This window comes from Geotrypetes seraphini, chromosome 4, assembly GCF_902459505.1.
Source record: "Geotrypetes seraphini chromosome 4, aGeoSer1.1, whole genome shotgun sequence".
NCBI lineage: Eukaryota > Metazoa > Chordata > Amphibia > Gymnophiona > Dermophiidae > Geotrypetes > Geotrypetes seraphini.
Genome location: NC_047087.1, coordinates 101,603,527 through 101,616,900, shown reverse-complemented (window position 1 = coordinate 101,616,900; position 13,374 = coordinate 101,603,527). Strand labels below are relative to the sequence as shown.

Below are 13,374 nucleotides of genomic sequence, written 5' to 3'. Positions count from 1 at the left end.
AATTTTCAGTCTTACCCTGATGTCTAAAGGGGCAACTTTCCTGGAAAAGTGGAGAGAGTGATCCAGCTCTCTCTGTGTGACTAGATTACCTTGAGTGATTGGAAGTAATCTGGAGTGGCCAAGTACATTGAGTGACCAGTGGTGAGCAAAGTCCATATCACTACAATTTGTGTCAGGGTTGGAGTCGTGAAACCATGTAATGCTCAATAAAGAGAAAAATATCATTGGAGGCAGGACTAAAATGGTTGGCTGACCAGCTAAAGAGTTAACAAAAAACTATGGAACGATGCTTCACGCAGACCTTAGCCCAAGTAAGACAAAGACAACAACCTATATTGCAGCTACTAGAGGCCCAAATAAGGGAATTACATTGTCTTATGGAGGGAGGTCTAACAAATAGCAACCCAAAGACCTCTTGAGGAGGGAGGGGGACCAGAGTTGCATCAAATGGATTCAAGGAATTGGACTAAGGTATTAGTCTTTACCAAGTTAGGACCAGACGACCCTGAGGCTTACTTGAATACATTTGAATGAATAGTGACAGTAGCCCAATGACCATTTGACCAGGGGGCCATTCATCTGGTGCTCTACCTGACCGAAGAGGCAAGTCTACATATTGAGCATTGGATGAAACCAAAAGCCTAGATTATCAGGAAGTTAAAGCAGCCATCCAAGACTGTCTAGGCCTATTGTCAGGGCTATCAAAAGAAATTTAGAAATCGGGGATTCCAAAGAGACAAATGATCACGAGCAGTAGCTCAAACTTTGCTGGATTGGGCCACTTGGTAGCTAAGGCCTGAGTAACAAACCAATCTTGAGGTGGTCAACCAAATAGTGCTGGAAAAATTCTTAAATATACTGCCAACACCTGACAGATGTGGGTCTCCAGGCAGGCTGAGCAGAACACTACCTGGAGTCAGAAAAAAGGGAGAAAATTAGACCACAGGAAAATTTTGCGAAAAAAATCACCTGCCCTGTCCAGTTATTTTCCAGGAGAGAGGACCCCAGAAAGAGAAACTAACTGATTACAGTGCAATCACATTTGTCATGACTTGTAGCTGTGCATGACTTGTAGCACTTAGGGGTCTTTTTACTAAGGTGTTCTAATAGCACATGCTAATGGATTAGTGTGCATTCCTCTTCAGGGACACATTCCTCTTCAGGGGGAAAGTAAAGGCAGAGCAGAACCGTAAAGGCAGAGCAGAACCGTAAAGGCAGAGCAGAACCTTAAAGGTGTAGGCCCTCTCTTCTAATCTGAGCCCCTCCTAGATGTTATAAGTATGAGGAAGAAGGGCACTTTAAAAGGGATTGCCCACTCATATAATGCTCTTTCTTGGGGGGGGGGGAGATGTCTAGTTCCGGTAACCCCAAGGAAGTAAGACCAACTGCCCTGAAGAGAGTAGTATGGGTTGCAGGAAGGAATCTTCTGGCTCTACTAATATCAGGCCCATTAACCTATAAACTAGGAATCGGGAGAACAGAGGTCTTCAGTGGGACAGTCTTTGTTCGTTGCATCCACGGAGACATAAAACCCAAATTCTTTAGCACCTCTCCAGACCACTACAGCTTCACTGATGGGTAATAGCTCATTATGACTGGCAGGTGGAGGGGCTTTAGGCATCTGGGCCAGTCAGAACCTTAGGCTCCTCCCCAGATGCATCCCAAGATGCACTGGGGAGGGGAAGGCCCATTTTAGATGATGCAGGAAGCTGGGAGGAGTGGGTTTGCATCCCTCTGGCTCATCAACTTTCAGGTAAGGGGGAGGGAGGGCAATATAAACAGCGGTGGTGGTGGGGGGTTACTTGCCATCAGGGGAGAGTGGCCATCTCTCCCGCTGCGGGGGTGGGGGGTTGGCAGAGACGGCTGCGACGGTGACAGGGGGGAGAATGGGTATCTCTACCACTGCGAGGGTCAGGTCAAGGATTTTCGTGCAGCGGGAGAATGTGGGCATCTCTCCCGCTGCAGGGGAGGTTGCTGCCGTTCCGGGAGGAGGGTGGTGTTTTCCGCCGCTGTTCCGGGAAGGGGTGTTATGATGCAGTGGAGAGAATGGGCATCTCTCCCGCTGCATCACAACACAGGGGTTTCTAGCAGTCTGTGACACTGACCGGCATCCCTGGACCTGGACCAGTCTCTTTTTAATTCTTTGACTAGGTCAGTGATTCCCAACCCTGTCCTGGAGGAACACCAGGCCAATCGGGTTTTCAGGCTAGCCCTAATGAATATGCATGAGAGAGATTTGCATATGATAGAAGTGATAGGCATGCAAATTTGCTTCATGCATATTCATTAGGGCTAGCCTGAAAACCCAATTGACCTGGTGTTCCTCCAGGACAGGGTTGGGAACCACTGGACTAGGTGACCAGAGAATTGGATCAAGTGCGTATGCTAGATGTAATTTACTTAGATCTGAGCAGAACCTCATAGGTGGCTCTTAAACAAATTCCATGGGCTGAAGATAGGGCCCAAAGTGGTGAACTGGATTAGAAACTGATTGACAGACAGATGCCAGAGTGTAGTGGTAAATGGAATTAGCTCAGAGGAGGGTCAAGTGAGTAATGAAGTGCCTCAAGGCTCAGAGCTGGGACCGATTCTGTTCAATATGTTTGTGAGTGACATTGCTTAAGGGTTAGAAGGTAAGGTTAACCTTTTTGAGGGTGATACCAAGATTTGTAACAGAGTGGATAATCCGGGGGGAAGGGGGAGTGGAAAACATGAAAAGGATCTGCAAAAGTTAGAGAATGGTCTAGCATCTGGCAACTAAAATTCAATTCAAAGAAGTGTAGAGTGCTACATTTGGGGGTTAGAAATCCAAGGGAACTGTATGTGCTGGGAGGTGAGAGGCTGATAAGCACAGATGGAGAGAGGGACCTTGGGGTGATTGTTTCTGAGGCTCTAAAGACATCTAAACAGTGTGATAAGGCAGTGGCTGCAGCCAGAAGGATGCTAGGCTGTAAAGAAAGAAGAGTCCTGAGACCATACTAGTGGCCATTCTCTGGATCGACTCCATTCTTTTCACATCCATTATCAAAAGGATGTGAAGAGAATTGAGTCGATCCCGAGAATGGCTACTAGGATGGTCTCAGGACTTAAAGATCTCCCATATGAAGAACGTCTGAGCAGACTGCGCTTATATTCTCTCGAAGAGCGCAGAGATAGGGGGGACATGATAGAAACATTCAAATACTTCATGGGCCGCATTGAAGTGGAGGAAGAAATCTTTTTTCTTAAGGGTCCCACGGCGACAAGAGGGCATCCGCTAAAACTTAAGGGGGGAAGATTTCATGGTGACACTAGGAAGTACTTCTTCACCGAAAGGGTGATTGATTGATGGAATGGTCTTCCACGCCAGGTGGTCGAGGCCAGTAGCGTGTTCGACTTCAAGAGATGAAGGGACAAACAGGTGGGGTTGCTACAGAGTTATACTTAAAAGATGGATTCTCAAGGGAGGGAGGGTTCTTGAGTGGGCAGACTTGTTGGGCCGCCGGCCCTTTTCTGCTGTCATACTCTATGTTTCTTTGAGTAACCAGCAGAAGAAGGGAGGTGTTGATGCCCCTGTATAGATCATTGGTGAGGCCGCACTTGGACTATGGTGTTCAGTTTTGGAGGCTGTATCTGGTGAAGGATATAAAAAGACTTAAAGCGGTCCAGAGGAAGGTGACGAAAATGGTATTACGTTTCTGGTAGATTGAATTGAAGCAGAGCATGATATAGACCTGTAATTCCCCCCACTCCCGCCACAGCCACATTTCAAGGCCAGTTTTATGGCTGTTTCATTAAAGTGAAGATCTCCGCTAACTCTTCGTTGGACAAAATCCTTGAGTTGATGATAATGAAAAATGTCTTTAGAAAGCAGGCCAGTTCAAGTAAATGTAAAGAGGAAGCTTGCCTTCATTTAAATGTAGTGTCTAGAGTTCCTGAAACAAATCCCAGAGCAGCTGCACGACAGCTGCAGACAGGAATGTGTGATGAATATACTCAAAAGCTTCTAGAATTGTTTCCTGTGCTGGAATATCCATTAAGGTCAGAACTCCCCTCCCCACACTATAACCAGCATTCCCTACCCCCTCTTCACTATAACTGACCCCCTCTTCAACCTACCCCCATCCTCTGGATCTATATGAAATTCTTTGGTGGTCTGAGGAATTGTCATGGCAGAAGTAAACCCAATTGCTCCTGATCATGCTGGCTCTGGCCTTAAAATTACAGCCATGACCTCTAGTGTGATCAAGATCCTAGCGGTAAAACTAAGAAACTATCACTGAATGAAATCAGAAGCAAACACATTGGCTTTGATCATGCCCTAATGACACCCTAGATCTCCAGGGAGCTTCAGGTAGGCCTGTGGGGCCTACAGGTGTGTGTGTGGGTGGGGACTGCTATTAAGAGGTAAGGAAGTCCAGGAAAGATATGCTGTTAGGGGGAGGGAGATTGGGAGGAGGCATGCTGATATGGGAGAGAGTAGGGAGCAGATCTATGCTCGGACTACTACCTGGAAATTATCCATACATCAGTCGATATTCAGTGCCTATACCCAGCTAGCTAATCAGGCAAACAAAAGACGCTTTTTATGTGGTCCTATCTGCCTTGTTAGCTATTTGGGCACTAGTACTAAATATTGCTAGTACCCAAATAAGTGCCAGCTCCATGTATACTCCACCCCGGTCCACCTGGATAGTGTGGGGGGTGGTCAACACTGATATTCTGCAGTACTATCCAGTTAAGAGTTGCTGAATATCAGTGGATAGCCAGCCTTAAGAAATTTGCCTTTGCAAGGATCCTCTCTGCGTAATTGACCCATAGTATTGAAACACCAGATGAGCATCTTGGAACAAATTTCAAAGAAAGAAATCATCGTTTTTGTAAACTGTTTCTTTATATTGCATCACAGTTATTTTTAAAATATTAACTCTGTTAATGTCTTCTGCAAATTTTATTATTTAAGAATAATTTGAAGACTATGGATGTTTCTAATTCTTTCAGGTTCTCTTTGCTGATGGCACAGTGAGCAATAGTCCTGATTCAGGACCTGTTTTTGTGTCCCAGCGAGTTGCTAGTACTGCCCCATCATCAGTATTGAGTTCGGATGCATCCTTTCCAGAGCCCATACATGAGAGCAGCCCCAGGAAAGGTATTGATATTCCAGAAGTTTAAAATATTCCATACCTATTTAGACCCATCTTTGTAAATGGAATCAGTTTATGAGACCAATCTATTGATTTGTTTATTCAATTTTCTATACTGTTCTCCCAGGGGAGCTCAGAACAGTTTACATGAAGCATTTTTCCTTGTCTGTCCTGGTGGGCTCACAATCTATCTAATGGGCAATGGGGGGATTAAGTGACTTGCCCAGGGTCACAAGGAGCAGCATGGATTTGAACCCACAACAGGCTGCCGAAGCTGTAGCTTTAACCACTGTGCCACATTCTCCTCCTAAAGGGATGCAAGAATATGTGATTATCCCTTTAGTCCTTGCACTGGGTATTAAAGAAATTAGAATTCCAATTAGAGAGCTGCACGGGAACGGGGACGACGGAAATCCCGCAGGACCTGCGATGATCTCACGGGTTCCAACTTCAGGTCATGGGGATCCCGTGGGGACACCCCCTAGGGTCATGGGGGTCCCTTGAGGACACCTCCTAAGGTCGCGGGGATCCTGCGGGATTCGATACAACTCGAGCCACGAGGCTCGTCTTCTTTTTCCTACCTGCCCTGCCGCAGCACACGTAGCCGACTGGAAGTCTTCCCCGATGTCAGCGCTGATGTTGGAGAGAGGGCTTAAGCAAAGCCGTCCCTCCGATGTCAGCGCAGACATCGGGGAAGACTTCTGGTCGGCTATGTGTGCTGTATCAGGGCAGGCAGGAAATAGAAGACGAGCCTCGCGGGTCGAGCTCCATTTGGCTGAGAAAGTTGCTAAGATAATTTGCTTGCAGATGAGGGCTGGGAGACAAACACAGAACACAAAAGGGGGGAGGTAGTGCATTTTTGGATACAAGGCATGAACTTGGGAAAGAGGAAGGGAGGGAAAGAGAGGCTGAGGTGAGGGAGGGAATGCGTTTTTGGACACAGAAGGCATGAACTTGGGAGAGAGGAAGGGAGGGAAAGAGATGCTGAGGTGGGGAGGGAATGCGTTTTTGGACACAGAAGGCATGAACTTGGGAGCGAGGAAGGGAGGGAAAGAGAAGCTGAGGTGGGGGAGGGAATGCGTTTTTGGACACAGAGGGCCTGATTCTCCAACGTGCGTCCGATTTTAGGCAGCTGTAGGTGTCCTACAGCTGTCTAATCAGCCAATCGGGATGCACGTTTTTTAAAAAAAAATGCTCCCCAGGCAGGCCGCCTATATTGAAGGCGAGGCCCGCAAGACACCTAGGCCCTGATTCTGTATAGGACGCCCGGGAGAGGTGTCCTAATCAGAATCGGCCTACACTAAACCCCGATTCTGTAACCGCCGTCCATGTTACAGATGCTGGTTAGAGAATCGGGTTAGATTAGACACGGCCCGCTACACTTATCGCGGCAAGGGATCTCTCTGCCGCTATAAGTATAGCGTGCCGCGGCCCCCTGACCGATTGCTGGCAGGATGATGCCCCCTCCCGACACTACCGACTGCCCCCCCCCCCCGACACTACCAACCGCCCCCCCCCGACATTACCGATCTCCCTCCCACCCTGACACTACCGATCGCTGGCAGAAGGGTGCCCAAACCCTCCTGCCAGAAGATGCCCCCCCCGACAATATCGATCGCTGGCAGGAGGGTGCCCAAACCCTCCTGCCAGAAATTGCCTCTCCCCCCGACAATATCGATCGCTGACAGGAGGTTGCCCAATCCCTTCTGCCCAAAGACGCACCCTCCCCCCCGGCGCTAACAACCCCCAAACCTCCACCCCACCAAACTAACCTTTTCTTAAGGCCAGACGGTTCTTGCCCGTCCAGCCGGCAGACCTGCCTCATCGAAATGAGGCGGGCCCGCCCCTTCCCGGCCCATCCCGCCGAAGCCTAAGGCCTGACTGGCCCAGGCTCTAGAAGCCTGGACCAATCAGGCCTTAGGCATAGCGGGTCCGCCCATCCCCACTTAATCTGGCCAATCAGGCCTTAGATTAAGTGGGGAAGGGCGGACCCGCTATGCCTAAGGCCTGATTGGTCCAGGCTTCTAGAGCCTGGGCCAATCAGGCCTTAGGCTTCGGCGGGATGGGCCGGGAAGGGGCGGGCCCGCCTCATTTTGACGAGGCAGGCCTGCCGGCTGGACGGGCAAGAACCGTCTGGCCTTAAGAAAAGGTTAGTTCAGTGGGGTGGAGGTTTGGGGGTTGTTAGCGCCGGGGGGGGGTGCGTCTTTGGGCAGGAGGGATTGGGCACCCTCCCACCAACGATCGATATTGTCGGGGGGGGGGCATCTTCTGGCAGGAGGGTTTGGGCACCCTCCTGCCAGCGATCGGACAGCCGCGGCCCGCTATACTTATAGCGGCAGAGAGATCCCTTGCTGCAATAAGTGTAGCGGCCGCGTCTACTTACAATGTAGACCAGCATTTTGCTGGCCTACATTTTAGCATTTCTCCTCTACTAGGGAGATGCGTAGGGCCGCCTAGGTTCGCCTAAGGCCCTTAGGCGAGCTTAGGCATCTTGCGGGTCTCCCTAGGCTCCCGGAGGCGCCTTCAGGCCTGCCTGGGGAGCATTTTTTTAAAAAAACGTGCATCCCGATTGGCTGATTAGACAGCTGTAGGACGCCTACAGCTGCCTAAAATCGGGACGCACTTTGGAGAATCAGGCCCAGAAGGCATGAACTTGGGAGAGAGGAAGGGAAGGAAATAGATGGTTGTATACACGGGGAATGGAAGAAATAAATTTTGGTCATAGGGAGGGAGTGAAGTACAGATGAGAGGGAGAAATATTGTGGTGAAAAGGGAACAGTGGGACAGATTGAAATGGATGCAAGAGGGAGGAATGTTGGTGAAGGGAATGGAGGAAGAAATGTGGCATGGTGCTGGAGAGGGGTGATAGAAGGAGAAATGTTGGGCATGGGACTGGTGGGCAGGGGTGAAAGATGAGAAAGGGATAAATGCTGGACCATGGTAGGAGGAACCAATGGACAGCAACAGAAGAATTTACCAAAGATGGGAAAGTGGAAAAAAGAAACTGGGACCAACTTTATGGAAAAATAAGTCTCCAGACAACAAAGGTAAAAAACTGAATTTATTGACTAAAATATGTTAGCTTTGGGAAATGTATATAGCAGATGTCTTTGTATTGTGTTCAAAAGAAAAGGAAATGCATGACAGGTGGGATTTCTGTCCCCGCGCAACTCTCTAATTCCAACTCTGATGGGATGTGTTGTTTCCATTAGCAAATAGACTACTCTTGTATGCTACCTTTCTCAGGCATATGAATTGTTTAGATTTAATTAAGTCTATTGAATATGCATTAATTTCCAGTGTGCATAGCACCATGAGGGTATAATTCTATAAATAAGGTATACTTTTCTTCCCTTTTGTTCCTTATCCCCTGTGATACTGTATATTTTATCTTTTGCTTTATTTTTCCCTAGTGTTTCCCCTCTATTCCCTTTTGGCTGTTCTTATTTTGTCTTGTCATTTTATTTTATTAAACCTATTATCCAGTTTTAACTGATATTGTGAACCACTTAGATATTTTATAAAGACTTTGTGGTTTCTCAAAATAAATTTGAACAGTTAACCACTGAATGTATATAAATAAAAAGCCCAAAACAGAAAACTATTGCTGCTGGGGTATTCCATTATTAGAGGCATTAACCTTGGAATACAAGGCAGAAGACAATAGTGAAATGCCTACCAGGATCCTCAGCTACCAGAATACCAGGGCAATTACTGACTATAATTAAGGAAGAAACTAAGGATTCTAACACCGATGTTGTTATCCATCTGGTAACAAATGAACTTGGCCAACAACTCCACACTTGCAGCGCTGAAAGCTTTTCAGGAGCTTGATGAGGGCTTGAAACCTTTTGTAAAGACTAGCTTTTTCAGAAGTACTGCCTGCATATGGAAAGGGAGAGGAAAGAGTAAAAAACAGAGAGGACTTCAATAGGTGGCTCAAAGCCTGGTGTCATCAAGAAGGCTTTAGCTACCTAGGTGGATGGAGAAATACATGAAAAGCCAAGAGACTATATTGTAATGATGGGTTCCATCTCACTATAGCAGGAAAAAGAATCCTTGCTGAGAAATTTAGACAATGTTTCTAGGCATTTAACCCAGAAGGTGGAGGTGGTGTATGCATGAAATATAGTTCTGTAGTGCCTGGTAGACTGGTATAGTCCTTATGAATGGTATATATCTCATCATGATCAGCAACTGAAGACTGTAACAAAACTGTGGAATAGTACATAAAGGTACCTTCCCCTATTCCTATCGGTCGTCTTTCAGTCTCAGCAGGTGTGAGGAGCTGTACCCATCTTCATTGGTAGGGCTGTTGGAATTTGTTTAGGGATCCTGGTCACTGTTATTGTGCTGGATTGAGGTTGGGGGTCTGTCTGACCTCAGGGGTGTCAAACCCAGCGGGTCTCGTGCTGGGTCCCTCCCCCCTTTTCCTCCACCTCCCCAATATTTTTTTAGAGGTGCCTCAGCAGTAAGCCTTGCCCCCTAATTCAAGCAAAGCATATTGCTTTGAGAGCCAGTGGAGTCTGTTCTGTTAAAAAAAAAGAAAAAAAATTCCTCAGGTAGTGCCAGTCTCAAGGGTTGCTTTCCCTTTAAATTTGCTGTATTTACTGTTTTCCTAGCTAGGTCGTGTATGGAACAATGAACATTTTGCAGGGGAAAAAGTGCTCATTGTGCTCCAGACGCGAGGCACTCGCAGCAGGCCTGTGCAAGCAGTGTGCAGGCCGGTGCAGTAGTGGAGCTCTGTCAGCAGCCGCTGCAGGCATCCAGAGCTCCCCACCACTAGTGTCTCGTAAGGACTATACCAGTCTACAAGCTAACAGAAAGAAAATTAGCAAGCAAGAACCTAATTTCTCCTTATGGAGGCCACCCCCAGCAAAAGACAAGATGTGATGGTAGTAAAGACAGCAGTGTAAACAATATTAGCAACTCACTTCTTAGCAATATAACAGGAAGTGAAACTAAACATAAACCTATACAAAAGACAAGTTTACCACTTAAAGATAGCTGGAAAGCAATGACTACAAACGCTTGCAGTCTAAGCAACAAAGTTCATGATCTGCAAGCCCTGATGTTAGAGGCAGACCTTGATATTGTTGCTATCACAGAGACATGGTTAAGTGATTCCCATGGATGGGATGCAAACGTACCGGGATATAATCTTTTTAGAAAGGACAGAGATGGTCAAAAATGTGGAGGAGTAGCTCTCTATGTAAAGATTGAAATCCAAGTGACTGAAAGGTAGGGAGAGGAAGAAGCGATATGGATCACTCTGAAAAGAGATGATGAAACTTCTATCTATGTGGATGTAGTCTACAGACCTCTGACTCAATCACAGCAAATTGATAAAAATCTGATTGCAGATATCCAAAAATTTGGAAAGAAAGAGGAGGTGTTGTTGCCGGATACGGACTGGAAAGTTCCATCTGCAGAATCGGAAAGAAGTAGGGAGCCTTTTAAGAGGCTCTGCTCAGACAAATGGTATGGAACCCACAAGGGAAAAAAGTGATACTAGATCTGGTCCTCACAAATGAGGAGAGATCTCTAATGCTCGAGTGGTGCCCACATGGGAAATCATCAAATGGTTTGGTTTGATATTACAGCTAAAGTGGAGGGCGGGCAGACAAAACTCAAAGTCCTAGATTTCAAATATACGGACTTTAGTAAAATGGAAGTGTAACTGAAGAAAGAGCTGTTAAGATGAAGGGACATAAGGGAAGTGGAAAAAAGTGGTCTAAGCAATCGAAACGAGCAATCAGAATGGCTACTGACCTTTATGTGAGGAAAATTAAATAAAAACAAGAGAAAAAGAAAACTGATATGGCAGAAAAAACTAAGGCAAACTATTGGCAGAGAAAATAAAGGCAAAAAAGTTGGTGTTCGTGGAATATTAAAAAAAAACAAAAACCTCAAGAAAAAGAGTACAGAAAGGACTACTAGGTGAAACTTAAAGAAGCCAAGAGAGATTTGTACAAGCAGAAGAGCAAATAGCTAGAAATGTTAAAAAGGAAGACAAAAAAATTTTCAGATATATTGGTAAAAGAAAGATGAAAAATTTAATTTTGAGACTAAAAAATGATATATATTGATATGTGGAGAGGGATGAGGAAAAAGCAAACATGCTAAACAAATACTTCCGTTCTGTGTTCATGAAGAAGATCCCGGAGAAGGACCAAGATTGTCTGTCTTGCAAAGTTACAAACAAGAATGGAGTACGTACCGTGACATGGGAGCTTCAATGGTTCCGGATATAGTCAATTTCTATGTTGCACATTTTGAGCACAAACATCTTAAAGACCAACCCATTTCAAGAGAAGAAGTTAGACTGTACAAGAGATACATTGATGATGTTTTTATCATTTGAAAGGGAAGTGGTTGCCAGAATTACAAAGTTTTTTCAACTGGCTCAACTCACGGGACAGTAATTTAAGATGGAATTTAACTCTAGTCATATACCCTTCTTGGACATCATGATTAAGAAAGATTGTTATTTCTTTCAGACCACAATATATAAAAAAACCTACTGGTAGGAACAGTTTTCTGCACTAGTCCAGTTTCCACCAACCACAGCTCAAAAATAATTTACCATACTGCCAGTTTTTAAGATTAAAAAGACTCTGCTCGAACTATTCTGAGTTTGAATCACAGGCAAGTAGAATGGCAGACCGATTTGAAAACAGAGGATACCTGCAACGAGAAATTCAAAAGGGCCTTCAGAGATCCAAATCATTACATAGAGAAGACTTACTGAAAACAGGTCACAAAACTAAAACAACACCTGACATAGGGGTCCTTTTATCAAGCCGCACTAGCAGGGTTACGCGTCGGACATTTCATCACACGCTAACCCCCTCGGCAAGCAAAAAAAACTAACGCCTGGTCAATGGAGGTGTTAGCGACTAGCGCAGCAGGTGGTTTAACGCACGGTATTCCACGCGTTAAACCCCTACCGTGCCTTGATAAAAGGACCCCATAGTGTGTACACTCAGATTCTCGCACTTGTCTCAGGACATACGTAAAATCCTCTCTAAATATTGGCACATTTTATCTCTTCACAAATGTTTTAGAAATATTAAACCTACCATTGCACTATCAAGAAGCAGGAACCTGAGAGATAAACTAGTACCCTCTGCATTACCTGAACCAAAAAAAAGATCAAGATACATCAGGGACATAAACCATGTGAATCCTGTTCTGTCTGCAAGCACACCATGGTTATTCATGAATTTATACATCCCCGAACAGGGAAGAAATATATACTTAAATTTGACAGCAAATGCAACTCTGAAAACGTTCTATACATCATTAAATGTCCTTGTGAAATTTTGTATATTAGGAAAATGAAAAGGAAAATCAAGACTCAGATCATCGAACACAGGAGCTGAATCCTCAGAGAGGTCACATCAGCTCCACTAGTTAATCACTGGATGTAACTGGGACACTGTAGTAATGATTTAAATTTTTTTGTATGTAAGACTTTTAAACGCCATTGGAGAGGTGGAGATTTAAACCTATTGCTATTACAATCAGAACAAAGAGCTATCTTTGAAGTAAACACAGTATATCCTGCAGGCCTTAATCAGGATTTGGAATATGTACACTTTCTGTAACGTGACCTATATGATAATTATGTGTGCATTTTTTCGGTATTTCATTTATGCTTTTCACATATACAGTCAAACTTCGGTTTGCGAGTAACCCTTTTTGCAAGTGTTTTGCAAGACGAGCAAAACACTCAGCAAACTTTTGACTCGCAAACCGAGTGTTGACTCGATTTGCAAGCACCCCCCCCCCCCCGATAACCGGCATCGCTTCCCCCCCGCTCGCAAAGGCCCCCTCGCTCCAACCGCCACCCCCCCCCCACTGCGCGAACCGGCCCCCCCGCCAGTACAGCTTAAATTTACCCACCTCCCCGTCTAGCACTAGCACCAGCACCGGCACGCAGGCACAGCTCGTGTGCCTAAAAGATCTTCTGGCTTCGGTTCCATAGACAAAGCGCGCCTTTGTCCCGGCGCGCTTTTGTCCTGACACATCTGGCTTCTGCCTGCCTTGAGCATGCATCTGCGCATGCTCAAGGACTTCTATTCTCCCTCTCGCTGGAGAATAGAAGTCCTTAAGCATGCGCAGATGCATGCTCAAGGCAGGCAGAAGCCGGAGGTATCAGGTCAAAAGCGCGCCGGGACAAAGGCGCGCTTTGTCTATGGAACCGAAGCCGAAAGATCTTTTAGGCACACGAGCTGTGCCTGCGTGC

At 45.9% G+C, this 13,374-nt stretch overlaps 1 protein-coding gene across 2 annotated transcripts in view; it reads left to right on the top strand.

Annotated features, from left to right (window-relative positions):
- Nucleotides 1-13,374, top strand: part of SPAG17 (sperm associated antigen 17) — a 742,651-nt gene that overhangs the window by 445,976 nt on the left and 283,301 nt on the right. For both annotated transcript variants that reach the window (XM_033941513.1, XM_033941512.1), the window contains exon 27: nt 4,981-5,128. In XM_033941513.1, coding sequence (XP_033797404.1) covers nt 4,981-5,128 — 148 coding nt within the window. The remainder of the gene's footprint in view (nt 1-4,980; nt 5,129-13,374) is intronic.